This window comes from Heterodontus francisci, chromosome 6, assembly GCF_036365525.1.
Source record: "Heterodontus francisci isolate sHetFra1 chromosome 6, sHetFra1.hap1, whole genome shotgun sequence".
In the NCBI taxonomy this organism is placed as follows: Eukaryota; Metazoa; Chordata; class Chondrichthyes; order Heterodontiformes; family Heterodontidae; genus Heterodontus; species Heterodontus francisci.
This window is the reverse complement of record NC_090376.1, coordinates 61,601,317-61,621,503: the sequence shown is the minus strand read 5'-3', so window position 1 is coordinate 61,621,503 and position 20,187 is coordinate 61,601,317. Positions and strand designations below refer to the sequence as shown.

The 20,187-nt window shown below is 42.2% G+C and overlaps 1 protein-coding gene across 2 annotated transcripts in view; it reads right to left on the bottom strand.

The window, feature by feature from the left end:
• The window catches only part of septin10 (septin 10), a 130,049-nt gene extending 111,391 nt beyond the window's left edge, over positions 1–18,658 (bottom strand). Inside the window, exon 1 of one of the 2 annotated variants that reach the window (XM_068033782.1) lies at positions 18,634–18,658. In XM_068033782.1, coding sequence (XP_067889883.1) covers positions 18,634–18,643 — 10 coding nt within the window. In that variant the 5' untranslated portion in view covers positions 18,644–18,658. Of the gene's footprint in view, positions 1–17,853; positions 17,924–18,633 lie in introns of those variants that run through there. The other variant, XM_068033781.1, reaches the window with a different exon arrangement.
• Between the last annotated feature and the right edge of the window lie 1,529 nt (positions 18,659–20,187).

The window sequence follows — 20,187 nt, the reverse complement described above, 5'->3', positions numbered from 1 at the left end:
CCTGAGTACGACTGGAACAAAGAATGCTCGACATATCCCACAAAAAGACAGGCATAACTAGGACCCATGCGGGTACCCATAGCGACACCTTTTACTTGAAGGAAATGCATGGAGTTGAAGGAGAAGTTGTTCAATGTGAGAACAAGTTCAGCCAGGCGGAGGAGGGTGGTGGTGGATGGGGACTGGTTGGGCCTCTGTTCCAGGAAGAAGCGGAGAACCCTCAAACCATCCTGGTGGGGGATGGAGGTGTAGAGCGATTGGACGTCCATAGTGAAGAGGAGGCGGTTGGGACCAGGAAACTGGAACTTGTCAAAATGACGTAGGGCATCAGAAGAGTCACGGATGTAGGTGGGAAGAGACTGGACCAGCGGAGAAAAGATAGAGTCTAGATAGGAAGAAATAAGTTCAGTGGGGCAGGAGCAGGCTGACACAATGGGTCTGCCGGGACAGTCCCGTTTGTGGATTTTGGGAAGGAGGTAGAAGCGGGCTGTCCGGGGCTGCGGGACTATGAGGTTGGAAGCTGTAGGGGGAAGATCTCCAGAGGAGATGAGGTCAGTGACAGTCCTTTGGACGGTGGCTTGATGTTTGGTGGTGGGGTCATGGTCCAGAGGGAGGTAGGAAGAAGTGTCCGTGAGTTGGCGTTGAGCCTCTGCAAGGTAGAGGTCGGTACGCCATACAACAGCACCACCCTTGTCTGCAGGTTTGATGACCATGTCGGGCTTAGACCTGAGAGAACGGAGTGCCTCAAGTTCAGAGGGGGACAGGTTAGAGTGAGTGAGGGGGGCAGAGAAATTGAGACGACCAATGCCTCACCGACAGTTTTCAATGAAGAGATCAAGAGCGGGGAAGGGGCCAGGGGGAGGGGTCCAGGTAGAGGGAGAATGCTGGAGGCGGGTGAATGGGTCTGCTGGTCGGGGGGAGGACTCCTGGTCAAAAAAGTGAGCCCGGAGGCGGAGGCGACGGAAGAAGAGCTCAACATCATGCCGAGCGCGAAATTCATTGAGGTGGGGGCGTAAGGGGATAAAACTGAGACCTTTGCTTTTATTCCCTACTTTTATGCTCTATTCCCACTTGCAATAAAGGCCAACATTCCATTTGCCTTCCTAATTACTTGCTGCACCTGCATGCTTTTTGTGATTCATGTACAAGGATACTCAGGTCCCTCTGTACCACAGCATTCTGCAGTCTCTCTCCGTGTAAATAATATGCTGCTTTCCTATTGTTTCTGCCAAAGTGGACTAAAGGTGTGCAAAGGAAACCCGACCCCAGTCCTGACATCACCTGGCCCGGGTTGTCAGATCCCTTCGGGGTCGGGTCGGGTAGCAGGCCTTTACAACAGTACATGGGTAAAGGCCTGCTACCCGACCCAACCCCGACATGTGTCAGGTTCGGGCCGGGTCGGGTCGGACTTCCGGGCCCGGCATTCGGGTTCGGTCGGGTTTCCTTTGCACTCCTTTAAAGTGGACAACTTCACATTTTCTCACATTAAAATCCATCTGCCAAATTTGTGCTCACTTACTTAACCTAGCTATAGCTCTTTGCGGATACTTTGTGTCCTCCTCACAACTTGTTTTCCTCCCTATCTCTGTATGGTCTGCAAATTTGGTTACAATACTCTCAGTTCCTTCATCCATGTCATTAATATAGATCGTAAATAGTTGATGTCCCAGCACTGATCCCTGTGGGCACTCCACTAGTTACTGTTCGCCAACCTGAAAATGCCCATTTATCCCGACTTTGTTACTTTGTTTCCTGTTAGTTAGCCAATCCTCTATCCATGCTAACATATTACCCCCAACCCCATGAGCTCTTATCTTATATAGTAACTTTGTGGCACCTTATCAAATGCCTTTAAGAAATCCAAATACACTACAACGTCTGGTTCTCCTTTACCCACCCTGCTTGTTATATTCTCAAAGAACTCTAATAAATTTGTCAAATGCTATTTCTCTTTCGTAAAGTCATGTTGACTCTGCCTGATTGTATTATGATTTTCTAAATGACCTGCTGCTACATCCTTAATAATGGATTCTAACATTTAACAAATGACAGATGTTAGGCTAATTAGCCTATAGTTTCCTGCTTTCTGTCATCCCCCCCACCCTCTTCCTTGACTAGAGATGTTACATTTGCGGTTTTCCAAACCACTGGGACCTTTCCAGAATCTCGGGAATTTTGGAAGATAACAATCAATGCCTCAATATTCTCTGCAGCCACCTCTTTTAAGACCCTAGGATGTAGACCATCAGGTCCAGGGGACTTGTCAGCCTTTAGTCCCATTAGTTTTCCTTGTACTTTTTCTTTAGTGATAGTGATTGTTTTAAGTTCCTTCCTCCCTTTTGCCTCTTGATTTTCTGCAACACTTGGGATGGTTTTTGTGTCTTCTACTGTGAAGACAGATACAAAATACTTGTTCAAAGTCTCTGCCATTTCCTTCTGTCATGCCCACCGGAAGTGTGATGATACAACAATCATGGATTAATTGAAGAGTTTGAAAAAAGGACTTTGTCTTTAAAAACTGAACCTTTATTTTAAGAAGTGAACAATGGTCCAAAATGACCACCGAAGAAAAAACGATTGGCCTTTTGTGTATTCAAACTGTCTGACAAAGACAAAGGACAAATCTTCAAAGCTTAGAGGTGTCAATTGAACCCATCCTACACCTATCCTAAAACATTCTAGAATTGCATGTCTTCTTCTGAAACAAAGGAGGTGTGAAGTAACCACATTCTGGACCAGTGTGTCTCCTAATAGGAGATGAGTGATAACAGATTTGCCTTAAAAAAAAAAGACAGCCAGAGAGAGAGAAAAAGCAACATCCTAACAGCTTGTGTTCCAGCCAAGCCAGAAAGCATGCCGGCCCTGCTGCAGAATCCAACATCTACATTAAGCACCAGTGAGAACTAGAAGTAACCCATCATTTTCAATTGAACCTTCAATCAAGTGAGAAATGTATAATCAGTGTGGGCCTGCATCCATCAAGAACTTAATTTCCAAGAGAATTCAACAGATTTATTGTAACCTCCCCCCTCTCCCCCCACCCCCCCCCCCCCCCCCCACCACCAAAAAAAGCCTTTTTCCCTTCCCTGTCTTTTCTTTGTGTGTGAGTGGATGTGGTTGCGACAATTTCAGGATGGGGTGTATTGATCAATAAACAACTGACTGTTTTTTTTAAAACCTACAAGAAAACCTGTCGCTGTCTGTTTGAAAAAAAACACAAAGGGGCTAACTCTAGTACAAACACACTTGCTGTGGTCAGGTGGGGAGTTGCACAGTGGGAACCACCCACATCACAGCGCATGATCATAACACGTCTTTCCCATTATTAATTTCCCAGTCTCATCCTCTAAGAGACCAACACTTACTTTAGCTACTCTTTCTATATATTTGTAGAAACGTTTACTGTCTGTTTTTATATTTCTTGCTAGTTTACTCTCATACTCTTCATTTCTCCCTTTTTTTTGTCATCCTCCGCTGGTTTCTAAAATTTTCCCAATCTTCCGGCCTACCACTAATCTTTGCAGCATTATATGCCTTTTCTTTCAATTTGATACCATCCTTAACTTCCTTAGTTAGCCACAGATGGAGCATCCTTCTCATAGACTCTCTCAATAGAATATATCTTTGTTGAGAGTAATGAAAAATCTCCTTAAATGTCTGCCACTGCTTCTCTACTGTCTTACCTTTAAGCTTACTTTCCCAGACCACTTTAGCCAACTGCCTTCATACCCTTATAAATGCCTTCAAGTTTAAGAAACTAGTTTCAGACCCAAACTTCCCACCCTCAAACTGAATGTGAAATTCCTGCATGTTATGATCACTCTTGCCTAGAGAATCCTTTATTATGAGGTGTCTGTACAGCCATATTTCAGATAAGGAATCAATACTTTCAGCAGAGATGAGGAAAGAAAATTAATGAAATAAAAATGGAAAGCTGCAGTAGGTCAAGGTAACTGAAGATACAAACAATGTTTATTGCTAATGTTCTTCAGGTATACCTATTATGATGTTTCCAAATCAATCTCCCACATGGGATTTCAATTGTTGTTATCGTAATAACTTTTATGTTTGGTTGGGATTTTGACATGCAATTATTGTGTATCTACTTTAATTGTTAGGAATATCTAGGGAATGTTAATTAAACTTCTTTTTAATTCATCCATGGGATGAGGGCATCACTGACGAGGCCAGCATTTAGTTCCCATCCCTAATTGACCCTGAGACAGTGGCAGTGAGCTGCCTTCTTGAATTGCTGCAGTCCATGTGGGGTAGGTACACCCACAGTGCTATTAGAGAGGGAGTTCCAGGATTTTGACCCAGTGACAATGAAGGAACAATGATATAGTTCCAAATCAGGATGATGCGTAACTTGGAAGGGAACTGGCAGGTAGCTATGTTCCCATGCACCCGCTGGCCTTGCTCTTCTAGGTGGTAGACGTCACACATTTGGAAGGTGCTGTCGAAGTAGCATTGGTGAGATGCTGCAGTACATCTTGTAAGGGGTGAACCCTGCTGCCATGATGCACCAGCGCTGGAGGCAATGAAAGTTTAAGATGGTGGATTGGGTACTGATCAAGCTGGCTGTTTTGTCCTGGATGATGTCCAGCTTTTTGAGTGTTGTTGGAGCTACACTCATTCAGGCAAATGGGAAATATTCCATCATTCTCCTGCCTTGTGCCTTGTAAATGGCTGATAGGGTTTGAGGAGTCAGAAGATGAGTTACTCGCTGCAGAATTCCCAACCTCTAACCTGCTCTTGTAGCTACAATATTTATATGGCTGATCCAGTTAAGTTTCTAGTCAATGGTAACCCCAGGATGTTGATGGTGTGGGATTCAGCGACGGAAATGCTATTGAATGTCAAGGAGAAATGGTTATATTCTCTCTTGTTGGAGATCCACTAAATGCTGATTAATTACATCATTCTTCTATTGTTAGGTTCTTAATGAGATTGACAATGCCTTTTCTGTCTGTGATTAACATTCTGACCAGCTGTTTGACAGCATAATCTCTGGCTGAGATTAAAGTTTCCAAAGTTATTCCATTTGCAGCCAACGCTAACCAGAAAGATCAGAACTAATCTGCTCCCTACAAAGATTTATATTGACGTAGTCAGCAATCATTTCTGGTGGATTTTAAGAAGGCTTTTAAATAAGGGACTTAGAAACCCTGTAATTCTCAAAACATTAAAATCATAATTTATTTGATCCACGCCAAAATATTACAATTTTCTTATAATTTAAAGAAGGAAGATTGTCAGGCAAACCCCCCGCCCCGCCTGCCAAGATTGGGGCACATATGATTTTGCCACATGAACATTAAAACTTAAAATGTAAGCTCCTGACTGGAAAGATATTTCCCTGGTAACCGACAGTGTTGGAACAAGGGACAAAGGCCCATGTTCTGACTCATTCAACCAACAATGAACTTTTGATTACCAGATGTTGAAGGTGGGGTGAGCTAGCATTCCAGAGACTGCGAAGGTACAATCCACAAACCTCGCAGGAGAGACTGTTCCATATAAGGAGTTAGCCACACAACTAACCTGCTGGGCAACCTGGGAGCTTTTTTGAATTTGAACTCCCAACAAAGGAATTGGAAGAGAAGGCCATTTGCTCATGGACTGAGAACATCTCCTCTCCTGTCTGCCTGCCTCCATCTCCTTCCCACGGAACTGAATCTTGTGAAAACACGTGAAACTCAGAGAAAAGTTTCCTATGCGAACAAGGTTTTAAGAAGACCCCAACGAAAAGCAAGACTACTTGCCAAAGGACTACAGTGAGCTCGAAGCACCTTAACAATATATTATCTCAAACTGTTCCACCTTATATTTTGTTCTCTTTTTTTGTTTCTATCTGCATGTGTATATCGCGTGTGCGTGCTAGGGTGGGCGCATCATATATCAGTAGGCTTGAACCGTATTAGATTTTAAGTTTTAATAAAATTTAATCTTTCTTCTTTAAACCTGAGAAAGCCTGTGTGAATTGGTTTCTTTGTGTTATAATTGGAAAACTGTGAACAAGGATTCACAAAAAGGGGAGCTCAAAATATAATGTGTTTAGAATTAAACCCTGTGACAATAAGACCAGGTAAAGACAGCAAAAGGCCCCAAGACACCTTTCGCACCTGGTCATAATAGAAATTGTATGCTAGCGTCCGGATTGTTACCCACAAACGAGTGAAAATTGAAATGGGAAGCCAAATTGTTCCCAATCAAAAAGAGCAAATCAATACAGGTTTTCTTGTGGTTGTGTGTGATTGTATATTAACATGTCTGCAACTGAAGTGAGTAGCTCTCCAAGTCAGGATGAAGTAACTTGGGATGTCAAAAGCACGGTCTACGGAGGAGTTGAGAAAAATGGCTGAGCAGTGTGTGATCACTGTACATGGCAAGGCTAGGAAATCTGAATTCCTCAGGCTAGTGGCCAACCATTTTTCCCTTGAATCTGAAGAAGCAGAAGCAGTGTTCGACCAGACCCAGACAGGGTACTGCTAGCAAAGTTACAATTGGAACAAAGGAAACTTGAATTAGAGGGAAAAGAGAGCAAGAGGCAGGACAGGGAGAAAGAAAGAACCTTCCAAAAGGAACGTGAAGAAAATGAAAGGCAGGAGAAGGAACGAGAGAGAGATGAGAGAGAGAGAAAGAATATTCCAGAAAAAATGCGAACAAAGAGAGTTGAGGCTGCTTGAGTTAGCTAGGGGGCAACAGTCTAACCCTAGTGAAAGCATAGCCAAGATGGAGGAGCACAATGCAGGACTGGGCACAAGATTGCTAAAACTCACTCAATTAATTCCAAAATTCAATGAGGAAGATGTGGAAGCATTTTTCGTGTCTTTTGAAGAAACTGGCAAGGCAGTCAAAATGGCCAGCTAAGACCTGGTCTCTTTTACTGCAAAGCAAACTAACCGGAAAAGCCCATGAGGTTTATTCCTTGTTGCCAGATGAGAGTTCATCAAATTATGAACTGGCCAAAAATGCTATCATCAGGGCATATGAATTAGTGCCCGAAGCCTATTACCAAAAGTTTAGAACCCTCAAAAAACAAGCCAATCAAACTTATCTGTCTGGATTTTGAAAGAAGTAAGCAGCTGGCTTTTGACCAATGGCTGAGGGCTTTAAAATACAACTCAGATATAGGACTCTCAGAGAAGTAATCCTGTTAGAGGAATTTAAAAACTCCCATTCTCAATTAAAAACTCAAGTCAAGGTGCAGCAGGTTCAGGGAGCCCAGCAAGCAGCCGTTCTGGCCAATGAGTTTGCTTTAATTTATAAGTCGGTTTCCCAGGGGAGAACCTTTCCTAATCACCCCCACAAAACCAAAAAGGACAAAGGGTGGGAAGGCGATAGAAGCCCAGGCAGTCCTGCAAGAGAAAGGAAAGCAGGAGACACAGGGTGCCCTCCTCCAGCCAAAAAGGAAGGTGCTGTGAGCAAGAGTGAGATCCGGAGACCTGTGTGCTTCTATTGTAATGAGGCAGGGCATTTAAAAGCTGACTGCTGGAAACTAAAGGGAAAAACCAGTAGGGTTAATCAGGACACATCCGCTCAATGCAGACGGACCCTGATGGAAAACACAAAACAAGCTGTGGCTTTAACTGCAGTAAGAGTGTAAACCAGGAAGCTTATTACGACCAGTGCAGGAAAAGTTAGTAGGATTCCTGAAGGTTATCAGGGTTTTGTGTTTGAAGGGAAAGTAACCCCATATCCCTTGAGTGGTGCAAGCAAGCCCATAGTAATTCTCAGGGACACAGGGGCCACTAGATCCCTTTTACTGGGAAAAGGCCTGACCTTTCCCCCAGAGAGTGCAGTAAATACCAAAATGGTGGTGAATGGTATTGGAGGGCAGTGTACCTATACACTGGGTGTGACCTAGTTTCGGGACTGGTGACCGTAGAGATTGTCCCTAGTTTGCCTGTGGACTGGGTTGACCTGCTCCTAGGTAATGATCTGTCAGGGGTGACGGTGGTAGCTCCCCAGTAGTGAAAGAAAGACCGCAGGAGGTCAGAGAGACAGGGCGGTGGCAGGAGATGGTCTCCTGCAGAATCCCTTAATGTGTAGTGGATCAGGCCATGTTCAAACCAGCGCCCCCAGAGGAGACTGCATTGACACTGCAGGCAAATGACCAGTGGGTTGCCTGTCCGAGACTTTCTTTGGAAAGTTAGGAGACCCAGGGAATGAATTAAATGGATTTTTCCTAGCTGAGGCTCAGCAAGCTGACCCAGTATTGCGAGAGTTAACACGGGCTGCCCAGTCTGAAAGTGAAGCAGAGGGAATCCCTGATTGCTACTATTTAAAGAATAAGGTACTGATGAGGAAATGGAGTTCTCCTCACAGACCTGAGGGCAAGGAGTGGACAGTAGTTCACCAGTTACTGGTGCCACAGAGGTAATGGGCAGAAATATTAAGAAGGGCCCACGAGACTACAGTGGCTGTACATGCCGGTATACAAAAGACCAAAACCGACATAAGGCCGACATAAGTTAGGTTGGCCAAAACTCCACAAAGATGTGGTGGAGTACTGCAGGAGTTGCCACATGTGCCAAGTTGAGGGGAAACCCCAACCTACAGTGAAACCTGCACCCCTAAGTCCTGTACTGGTGTTAGGAGGACTCTCCAGCAGAAGGCTGGTGAACTGTAGGGAACCCTGCCGAGAACAAAAGGGACAGGCAGGCACATGGCTGGAAAAAGTTTAGAAAGAGAAGGGGAAAAAGTGACCAAGAGGGCAGGTTCAAGGAAGTCTGGGAAGAATCCGAGATGAAAACCCCTACCGCCCGGTCAACCAACCCAGAAAAATGTGAAAAGTTAGACCCCACATCCTCCTATGTAAATGCAGACTCTAGAAGCACCCCACCAGAGTTGCTAACAGCATTTATAGGAACCTGTAGAGACAAAAAAAGAGACCTCTAGGGGGCAGAGAAACCATGAGGGTGATGCCTCACCGAGTCGAAGTGTCACAGGATAAGTCTGCAAAAATACCTGTAGGTAGGAGTGTCCCAGAGAACAAAGGGGAGAGTAACAAAGACTCCTCCCCCACATGCAGAGGAAAAGGGAACAACCCATCCACTGAAGTCAAGAGTCTTTGTAAAGCAGCCCTGGCACCCAGAACAGACCAGTTTTAATAAGTTTAAGATTGGTGAATGAATGGAAATGAATGAGAGAAAGGCATGGTTTTCTTTCTGTATCTCATATTGCTCGCAAACTCTGTAATGAAATGCGCCGTTTTTCTTCAAATTGCATTTTATTCCCCTGGGTGTGGAGGTGTCAGGCAAACCCCCCACCTGCCAAGATTAAGGCACACATAATTTTGTCACATGAATATTAAAACTTAAAATTGCAAGTCCCTAACTGGAAAGATATTTCCATAGTAACCAACAATGTTGGAACAAGGGACAAAGGCCTATGTTCTGACTCATTCAACTAACAATGAACTTTTGATTATCAGACGTTGAATGTGAGGGGAGCAAGCGTTCTAGAGACTGCTAAGGTGCAATCCACAAACCTCGCAGGAGAGACTGTTCCATATAAGGAACTAGTCACAGGACTAACCTGCTGGGCAACCTGGGAATTTTTTTGAATTTGAACTCCCAACAAAGGAATTGGAAGAGAAGGCCATTTGCTCATGGACTGAGAACATTTCTTCTCCTGTCTGCCTGCCTCCATCTCTTTCCCATGGAACTGAATCTTGTGAAAACACGTGAAACTCAAAGAGAGAAAAGTTTCCTCTGTGAACAAGGTTTTAAGAAGACTACTAGGCCCCAACAAAAAGCAGGATTACTTACAAAAGGACTACAGTGAGCTCGAAGCATCGTAACAAGATATTGCCTCAAAGTGTTCCACCTTATATTTTCTTCTCTTTTCTGATCCAATCCGCATGTGTATATTGTGTGTGCATGCTAGCGTGGGCACGTCGTATATCAGTAGGTATGAACCATATTAGATTTTAAGTTTTAATAAAATTTCATCTTTCTTCTTTAAACCTGAGAAAGCCTGTGTGAATTGGTTTCTTTTTGTTATAATTGGAAAACTGTGAACAAGGATTCACAAAAAGGGGAGCTCAAAATACAATTGTGTTTAAAATTAAACCCCGTGACAATAAGACCAGGTAAAGTCAGCAAAAGGCCCCAAGACACCTTTCGCACCTGGTCATAACAAAGATAAAGAAAGCATCAGTACAATAAGGGTTTTTTTTTCTATCCCTTTCTCTTCTGAAGCTGATAATTTGTTAGGATTCTTAGTAAGATATGGATATAGATGCTAAGATAAAATGAATTGACAGCAAAGGAATCAAAGAAACTGATAAAGAAAGGGAGAAAAAAATATGAATGTAAACCAGCAAAAAGTATAAAAACGGACTGTATAAACTTCTGTAGGTATGTAAAAAATGTTTGGCTAAGACAAATGTGGGTCCATTACAGGCAGAGTCTGGAGAATTTATAATGGGAAATAGAGAAATGGCAGAAAAGCTAAATGATTACTTCAAGTCTGTCTTCACTGAGGAAGATACAAGAAATCACCCAGAATTAGAGATCCAAGGGATTAGGGGGAATGAGGAATTGAAGGAAATTAGTATTAGTAAGAAGGTTGTATTGGAGAAATTAATGGGGCTGAAAGTTGATAAATCCCCAGGACCTGATAGTCTATATCCCAGAGTGTTGAAAGAGCTATGGAGATAGTGGATGCATTGGTGATCATCTTCCAAAATTCTATAGATTCTGGAGCGGTTCCTGTAGATTGGAAGGTCGCAAATGTCACCCCACTATTTTAGAAGGGAGGGAGAGAGAAAACAGGGAATTACAGACCTGTTACCCTTACATCAGTCATTGGGAAAATGCTAGAATCTATTCTAAAGTATGTGAGAAATGGACACTTGGATAATAATGATCTGATTGGGCATAGTCAACATGGAATTATGAATGGGAAATCATGTTTGACGAACCTGTTGGAGTTTTTTTGAGGATGTTACTAACAGAATTGATAAAGGGGAGTCGGTGGACATGATATACTTGGTCCCCCACAGGAGGTTGGTTAGCAAAATTAAAGCACTTGGGATAGGAGGTAATATACTGGCATGGATTAAGGATTGGTTAACAGGCAGAAAACAGAGAGTAGGAATAAAGGGGTCATTCTCACGTTGGCAGGCTGTGACTAATGGGGTACCGCAGGGATCAGTGCTTGGGCCCCAGCTGTTGACAATATATGTCAATGATTTGGATGTGGGGATCAAATGTTATATTTCCAAGTTCGCAGGTGGCACAAATCTAGTTGAGAATGTGTGTTGTGAGGAAGATGCAAAGCAGCTTCAAGGGGATTTGGAAAGACTTGGTGAGTAGGCAAGAACGTGGCAGATGGAATATAATGTGGAAAAATGTGAGGTTATCCATTTTGGTAGGAGGAATAGATGTGCAGAGTATTACTTAAATGGTAAGAGATTAGAAAGTGTAGATGTACAAAGGGACCTGGGTGTCCTTGTCAATAAGTCACTGAAAGCTACCATGCAGGTGCAGCAAGCAATTAGGAAGGCTAATGGTATGTTAGTCTTTATCACAAGAGAATTTGAGTACAGGAGTAGTGAAGTCTTGCTTCAATTGTATCGAACCTTGGTGAGACTGCAACTGGAGTACTGTGTGCAGTTTTGGTCCCCTTACCTTAGGAAGGATATTATTGCCATAGAGGGACTGCAACAAAGGTTCACCAGACTTGTTCCCGGGATGGTGGGACTGTCCTATGAAGAGAGATTGGGGAAACTGGGCCTGTATTCTCTGGAGTTTTGAAGAATGAGAGGTGATCTTATTGAAAACTACAAAATACTTAAAGGGATAGATATGGTAGATGCAGCTAAGATGTTTCCCTTGGTTGGGGAGTCTAGAACCAAGGGACACAATTTCAAAATAAGGAGGAAGCCACTTAGGACAGAGATGAGGAGAAATTTCTTTACTCAGAGGGTTATGAATCTATGGAATTCTCTACCCCAGAGGGCTGTGGAAGCTCAGTCATTGAGTATGTTTAAAGCAGAGATTGATAGTTTTCTAAATACAAATGACATAAGGGGCTATGAGGATAGTATGGGAAAAAGGCATTGAAGTGGATGATCAGCCATGATCGTATTGAATGGCAGAGCAGGCTTGATGGGCTGAATGGCCTACTCCTGCTCCTATGTTCCTAATTTTAATAGATGGAAAATCGCAAGGGGGATGTGCCCAGTTTCACGATATGCACTTCTGCCATATGAAGATTGCACCAGGGGAATTATGAATGAAAATATATCCAATAAGCACCAATATTCATGTACTTCATCAAGTGATCATTCTTCTTCTGTGAGTCTAAACTGTAAGTGTGAAGAAGCTGTTTTTCCCCGTGAAGCCAATCTAAATCCTGTCCTCTTCCATGGATTGTAATCAGGAGCAGGAAGTCTGGTTGATTTTCTTAGAGGGGGGGGGGGGCTACCTCAAAGTCACCCTGGAGCACTGCCCCCACCTCCACTGGTCTGCCACCTCGAGGCCGCCTCCAGGCAACTGCCGTGCTCCCGACACTGCAGGGGGCCCACTGGCTGACTGGAAAATTCCAATTGGCCTCTGATCAATTGCCTTAATTGGCCGTTTAATTACCTTAAGCTACCTACCAATTGCGGGTGGGTAGCCATTCTGCGTCTGATCCGGCCTTCCCAAAAATGGCTTGGGGGTGGGATGGTGCCTGTAAACTAGCACATCAGCTGGTGGCGCAAAATTACATGCCTGCCCACCTCCGTTCCTGCCCCATTGGCCTCCATAAATCCTACCCCAGATGTTGCAATTTTCAAATAAAACAAATCACAAAATAGTTCAGACAAGAAAGGCCATTCAGTCTATCTTGGTTCATCCTTCCAAAGATTTTAGCGTCCCTTCATTTCAGCAACAAATTGCTTCTTAAAAGATTTCACCACTCTTCCTGAAAGTCTATTCCATTTATTAATCACTCTTTGTGTAAAGAAGAATTTTATGTTATCAGTCCTAAAGTTACCTTTAATTAGAACAAAGAAAATTACAGCACAGGAACAGGGCCTTCGGTCCCCTTGTCCAACTCACGCTATTTAAATTAAGGTCGTATTCTGGGTTTACCTTTTCCAGTCACATGACTATGTTATAGATCACTATGGTCTCTTTTCCAGGTTTTCTAGTTTCTCCATTTTCCTCAGAACTCAGACCTTTGATACTGGGATACTCTTAGCTCTTGTCTGCACTTCCACCAGAACTTAAATATATCCCTTGCTGTTCTGCAACTGGAACTAGATGCAATACTCAAGTTGAGTTCTTACTACGGTACTACACAGTTTGGTCACAACTTACTTTGACTTGTTCTGTTGACAGTTCTGATGAAAGGTCACTGACCTGAAATGTTATCTCGGTTTCTCTCTCCACAGATGCTGCCAGACCTGCTGAGTATTTCCAACATTTTTTGTGTTTATTACTTTGACTTGTATTCTACTGTTCTGGCTAAGGAACTCAACAGTCGATTGCCTCTGTTGATTGTTGGTGTGCATTGCTTGAGCATGTTGAATATTGAGTCACTAAGGCTCCCAGGTCTCTTTTAGCATCATCTTAGCTGGTTCAAGACCATTCATTGTCTATATATTTATTTTTTTCTTCCTATGTGCAATACTTTACATTTTTTCTGCATTAAACATCATCTGCATTCTCTTATTTAGCTTATTTACTCAATCCTCACAGAAAAAGCTACATTTGTTACTCACTTACACAGCGCACAAAGTTGTATCTTAATGCACACTTCTTTTCCTTTCCTGCACAGCGATTCCAAAATAAGGAGGCTGGAGGGAGTGGCATCTGAGCAAGACCATTTTGCAGCATGTTGCAACAAGAATTGCATCTGCCCTTGGCACCAACACAGATACTAGCAGCCCAGAGACTATAGTTAATTTGAGGAAGGAGCACTGAGTGAAGCACAACAAAGCAGAAAGAGGGGAAAACACAAAGGCAGGCTGTGAACCCACAGTATTTACCAGCCACAAGGGCCTGATGTTCTACTGGGCATGCCATCAGAAGAGAATAAAATGATTTTGCAACATTTTTTGAGTTCACCATCAGCAGCCTACAGCATCTATCAGAAAATGTGCAGTTTTATACTTTGGACATCACTGTAGTTCTGCTTTAGGGATTTACTCAAAAACAAGCACCATGGAGTGAGTGACATATTCAGGGAAGCCCCAAAGTAGGAATGGTGCAAGTTTGGCACCAAATTTTCTCATGAATGACCTTGACCATCCAGTTACAGGCATCTGTCACAGCCTGCTAGATAAACTGACACATTTTCTGATAGATGCTGTAGGCTGCTGTTGGTGAACTCAAAAAATATTACAAAACCATTTTATTCTCTTCTGATGGCAGGCCCAATAGGTAAACTGATCATTTGGAAAGGACAGTGATTGCGGGCTTCAACCAGATTTGAGGCACACGTGACAGACTGCTTCATGCAGATTTTGGGGCTGAAAGGCCGAACACTGTAGTCGGGGCTGGGAAGCTGGGAAACGTTGCAGTCTACTTTCCCGGAGACTATACTATTTCCATCTCCAGCCAAGCCCCTCAAAGGATTAAGTTGTTAGAGCAGGCAGGTACACTTGGCTACAGTGATATATGTGATTTCAGAAGTTACAGGGACGTTGCATGACGCTGTGCCCAAGGGATCAAGGTCACAACCATCCCAGTAGGGATGCAGCACCCTACATTTGTTCCTCCTAATGCAGCACTTTGTCATAGAGTTAAATTGAGTTGACCTTGCAGTACCTTGTCCAGGGGAAGTACAGTCATCGGACATAGAGAAAATAGGAGTATGTAAAAAGCACCCAATAAATCTATGCCATTTTACCTCATGTTAGTATGCGGTGTGTTCTTTTGAATAAGCTAGTAAAAATATTTCAAGTAATAGTATGGGCAGAACCAGAGCAACTTAGGTGGATGGATTGTGTGTCAGTATCATAGAGCTTACAATATGTATAATTTCAAATTACAACAGCACAATGGCAAAATGAATCCTATATGAAAATAGTTACTGATCAGGGAGTTTTGTTTTGCTCTGTCTCCCTGCATGCCAACTGCCTCTAAATAGGCTACTTCCTGGAGAAATGAAGGGCTTTGATCTGGCTCAGTCTGCTACATATTCACACCTCTTCTGATTTTCAAGTTACAAAGTACATCAGACATGGTGATGACCTTAAATAAAAACAAGAAATGCTGGAAATACTCAGCAGGCCTGGTATGACCCTGAGTTTCCGGTTTCTGGCCATTTCAAAACCCCCACTGCTCTCATGCCCACATCTCTGTCCTGGGATTGCTGCAGTGTTCCAGTGAACATCAACGCAAGCTCAAGGAATAGCATTTAATTTACCAATTAGGCACGCTACAGCCTGCTGAACTGAACATTGAGTTCAATCATTTCAGAGCATGACGGGCCCCCCTTTTTATTTTTAGCTATTTTTTCTTTTTTGTTTATTTTATTTCAGTTTGTTTCTACTGTGCCTACCCACTTTTTTCATGTTTGTGCTTTGGGCCAGGACTGTTCATTTTTCTGTCAATTAACACCATCTCTTTGTCTTTCACCACACCATTAAAATACCATTTGCCTTTGCTCCATGACCTTCTGGTCAGTTATTCTCTGTGACCTTGTCCTATCAACATCTCTTTTGTTATCTCTTGCATCACCCATGCTTTATTTGCTTAAAATGTAATACATTTCTAATATTTGCCAGTTCTGATGAAGGGTCACTGACCTGAAACGTTAACTCTACTTCTCTCTCCAAAGATGCTGCCAGACCTGCCGAGTATTTCCAGCATTTCTTGTTTTTATTTCAGATTTCCAGCATCTGCAGTATTTTGCTTTTATTATTATGGTGATGACCTTACATTGGCTGGACTGTACAACAGCACCCGTCCTGAGTGGTCCAAACAGTAGAACCACATGGTATACTCAACAACTACTTTGGTATCACTGCTCTTCAGCAATGCGGAGAATCTAATTGGAGCCAAAATTTGACATACAAATCAGACAATGAAAGTCGCTGAATTTTGTGATGCACACCTGCCTTCATCATGGATCCATGCTGCCAGTGGAGCATCACAACATTTCAATTGAAAAGAGTTTTTTGTCTTGCTGTTGGGGAAGAAAACAACAATAATTGTCCAATATATTGATATTAACAAGGCACCTTCTGACCTTTCCAATTCTTTACAACGATGTTGTCTCTTGCGTTCATGTTAATTGTTTCTTTAATATTAATACATGAAACTTGCAAGACTGAGGGGTTAAAACTCACTGGGGCGATTTTGTATTTCTAGTTACTTCTGTGTGTCATTTGCTTCTGTGTAATTATCCTACATGTACATAAATTCAACTATTAATTTCTGCTTGATCATAATAGTCTGACAATGTTATATTTATAGTCTTTTGTTCAAAGGGTATGCCAATTTAATATTACTCCTGGACCACTGACATCAGACACCAACGTTCATAAAATGTGGTAGATATGAAGCAGGCCAAATGAGCAGATATCTGTCCAATTAATGCCCAGAAACCTAATTTTTTTGTCAACGGCAGTGGAAGATTATTGTCTTTTGGGAGAGGGCCGAGTTTGAAATGTGAACAGCTTTATTAACTCTTGTTTAAATAAAATGTATCAATATTTGACGTGGAAGCTTAACTTTTTGGGAAATAAAGCTGTTCAGAGATTTAACACAGGAACTTAATGTTTTCCTGTAGCCTCAGAATATAGCTTTAAAAATTCAAAGAAAATACTTCCCCTCCGAAATTATTACAGAACCGACTCATGGTGCTGCCAATTCAGTGAATTTTCCTGAGTTAATATATCTGCTTCCTTGACATACAGCTTGTCTCATACAAAGTCGTCTCTTAAATCATGTACGCATTTCCCACGCCCTTTGCTCTAACCAGACATTAAAGTAAACTTGCTGAACATTCCAGATAATTTTCTGCTTCACATCAAGTTTGCCTTTGTCAGCAGGGTCCATACTTGAAATGTTAATCTGAACACATTTCCTCCTGATATTCTAAATAGAGACTGTAGTTTTAAAATATTTCATAAAACAAAAGCCCGTCATCCAACAGATAATTCTATTTCTTATTCCTGTGGTATTTTTCGACTTGACGAAGTGCTAAAAAAAGCTGCCCAAGTTACAATTTTAACATCCATATGCACCACACATAGCAATTGCCTGTGAATATATTAAACCAGTTTAGTAGCTTGATTCTGATGATCGGTGCCAACATCACTGTAGTATTGCTGACTCCATGCAAGACACAGAGTGAGGTCACCATTGAAACAGTGCAAATAACAAAACACTCTTTGTACCACATGAGTTCAGCTTTCTGTTTGTGCACATAACGTCCCTGTTTAATAGTGTTTACTATATAAACCTTAGCTATCTTGCTCTTCCAGTTAAAAAAAAACTGCAAACGATGGCAGACAGCTGGTCTCGGTTATGATTAATATCCAAATGCTTGGAGGAGTTTTAAATGTATTTATTTAGTGCTATAGTACTGGTTTAATTTGTTAACCATTTGGAAATATAATTTGTAACTATAATTTTAAAAGGCTGCAGATGTTCCTTTGTCCCTTTTGCTGCTATTTGCCTATAATCAATCACAGATGTTACTGTTTAGCAAAATATTTTTCTCCTCAATTTCCCTCAAAATATTTTATAGTCAGCCCTGTTATTGAAAAATATATAAATGTTTGGATATTTATGGAAGTTCTCTTCCGTTAGGATGCATAATTTAGTCTACAAGGGCTTAGGTAAAAATGGGTGGGGATCTCGCTGTGCCAGTTTCCAATGTACAAATCATGCCACCCACATGAATCAGTTATGTAGATGTGAGTGGGTGGCCACTCTTTCTTCCAGGACTTCATTCCAGGTGTTCAACGGAAATGCTTTAGGAATTACTGTGCACTTCAAAGGAAAGCCAAACCCACCGTGACTCAGAAAAGGTTGCTGTAGAGCTGGTCAGGTCTTGCTAATAAAATAGATGCTTTTTCATAGAGCTGGCACAGGCACAATGGGCCAAATGGCCTCCTTCTGTGCTGCGTCATTCTGTGATTCTACGTACACAGTATTTTGAATCTGCTAATATTAATGAAGAAAAATGTATTCGAAAAGCAATTATGCCGCAACTGAGTGAAAAATCTGATGCAAAATATTACATTATTAATATGACACCCGGCTGCTTTTGCTGACGGTTCTCAATATGTCCTGGCTCCCATGAACATTCATCAATTTACTGCTATTAGGTATTCGGTTTATCGTCTTTAGTTTTTTATCTTTTTACCCTTGCGTCTCTCTGTGAAGTGCTTTAGGATGCAAGACATTAAATAAAATACTCGTAGTTGTAGAAACTAGAATTATCTATTTTATAAATATTTTACTTCATTCTGGGAGGTTAAATATATTTTCATTTCTGTTTCATTGGTTTGCAATTCATTCACTATTTTAGTCAATTGTAGAAACTCTAAGTTGAACAACATTGAGACAATAAAAAAGGCATGATTCCTTTTTTGGTAAATGCGACTTTTTAAATATTGGCAACAAAATTTTTTTAAAATCTAAATATATTTCGACGAGATGGAAAAAACATTACCTTGGGACATTACCGTGACAAATTCCAAATACCGAAACGAGAAACAGATTGTGGGAGTGGGAAAAAAAACTGCTTGACAAGAATAATTAAATCAAACAATAAATGACCTTGCTTGTTCCAAAATTCCACACACACACTACACCGCCCAACTTCTCGACTGGCACACAAAACATCTTCACATAGCAGCCAGTAAGTGATAACAGATGTCAGTTATTCACTTCGTCCGCACCAGAGTTTTAACTCATTGATTCCTATGGACACAATCACGTTGTTCTCGGGAGGGAGCAGAACCATGCGTTTTTGTGCTCTCTTCCAGCACTGCAGTTTACAGAAATTGCAACCCTCAAAGCGGTGACCCCTGAGAACTCCAGCCCACTCATTGGTCACCAGACAGTGATTTTCCCTGAACTGGCCAATTAGTGGCCAGAGGGCGCACTCACTGTCCAATTAAGCACAGTGGGCCGGTTTTTGAAGCTGGATGGCCAATAGGAGACCGTTTCAGGTAAGAGATAAAGAGGAGGGAAGGAGGACCTCAAAGCCCACCAGGAGCAGTGGTCCCCCGACCCCAGCCTGCCAACGGGAGGCTGCCTCCAGGCAGCTGGCCTGTTCCCGACATGGCAGGGCCCACAGGCCTAATGAAAAATTCCAATTGCCCTCTGTTAATTGCCCATTAATGTACCTGAATTGGCGACCATCACTTGTGGGTGGGTAGCCCTTCCGTCCCTGATCCTGACTGGAAAAATGGCTTGGCTGGGATGGTGCCGGCAAACCAGCACTCCGGCACAAATTTTCGTGCCCAGCTGCCTCCATACTGAAAATTCTGCCCCAAGTTTAAGCAGTGCTCAGGGAAATCATTAGATCTTCTGGATACTTGAAAATCTTGATGCAGAGTTAATTGAATCTTGTGAGAAAGTGGGGACTGGTATCTGGTTCTTCCAAACATTATGGAATAGAATTCTGCAAGTGGTTCCAGATGAAATAAATATACGGTTGCTCAACCAGGAACGCAAAACACTCTTATCAGTTAAGCAAACATAGGAACAGGAGTAGGCCATTTAGCCCCTCAAGCCAGTTCTGCTGTCATTCAATGAGATTATTGCCGATCTGTGGCCTAATTCCAGAGACCATGGGGCCCTTGTTCCATATCCCATAATACCTTTGGCTAAAAAAATCTATCAATCTCAGTATTAAAATTAACAATTGTTCTCGCATCAATTGTCATTTGCAGAAAAGAAGAGTTCCAAACTTTTACGACTTATTGTGTGAAGTGTGTCCTAATTTCAGTTCTGAAAAGTTTGGCTCTAATTTCTAGACTATGCCCCCTAGTCCTAGACTCCCCAACTAGCAGAAATATTTTCTCCCAATCTACCTTATCGATTCTCTTTGATATCTTGAAAACTTCAATTAAATCACTCCTTAACCTAAATTTCAAGGTATACAACCCTCATTTGTTTAATCTCTCCTCATAGGTTAACCTTTGGAGAACAGGTACCATTCTTGTATATCTACATTATGCTTGCTGCCAATCACTTTAAGGCCTTGCTGGCATCAATA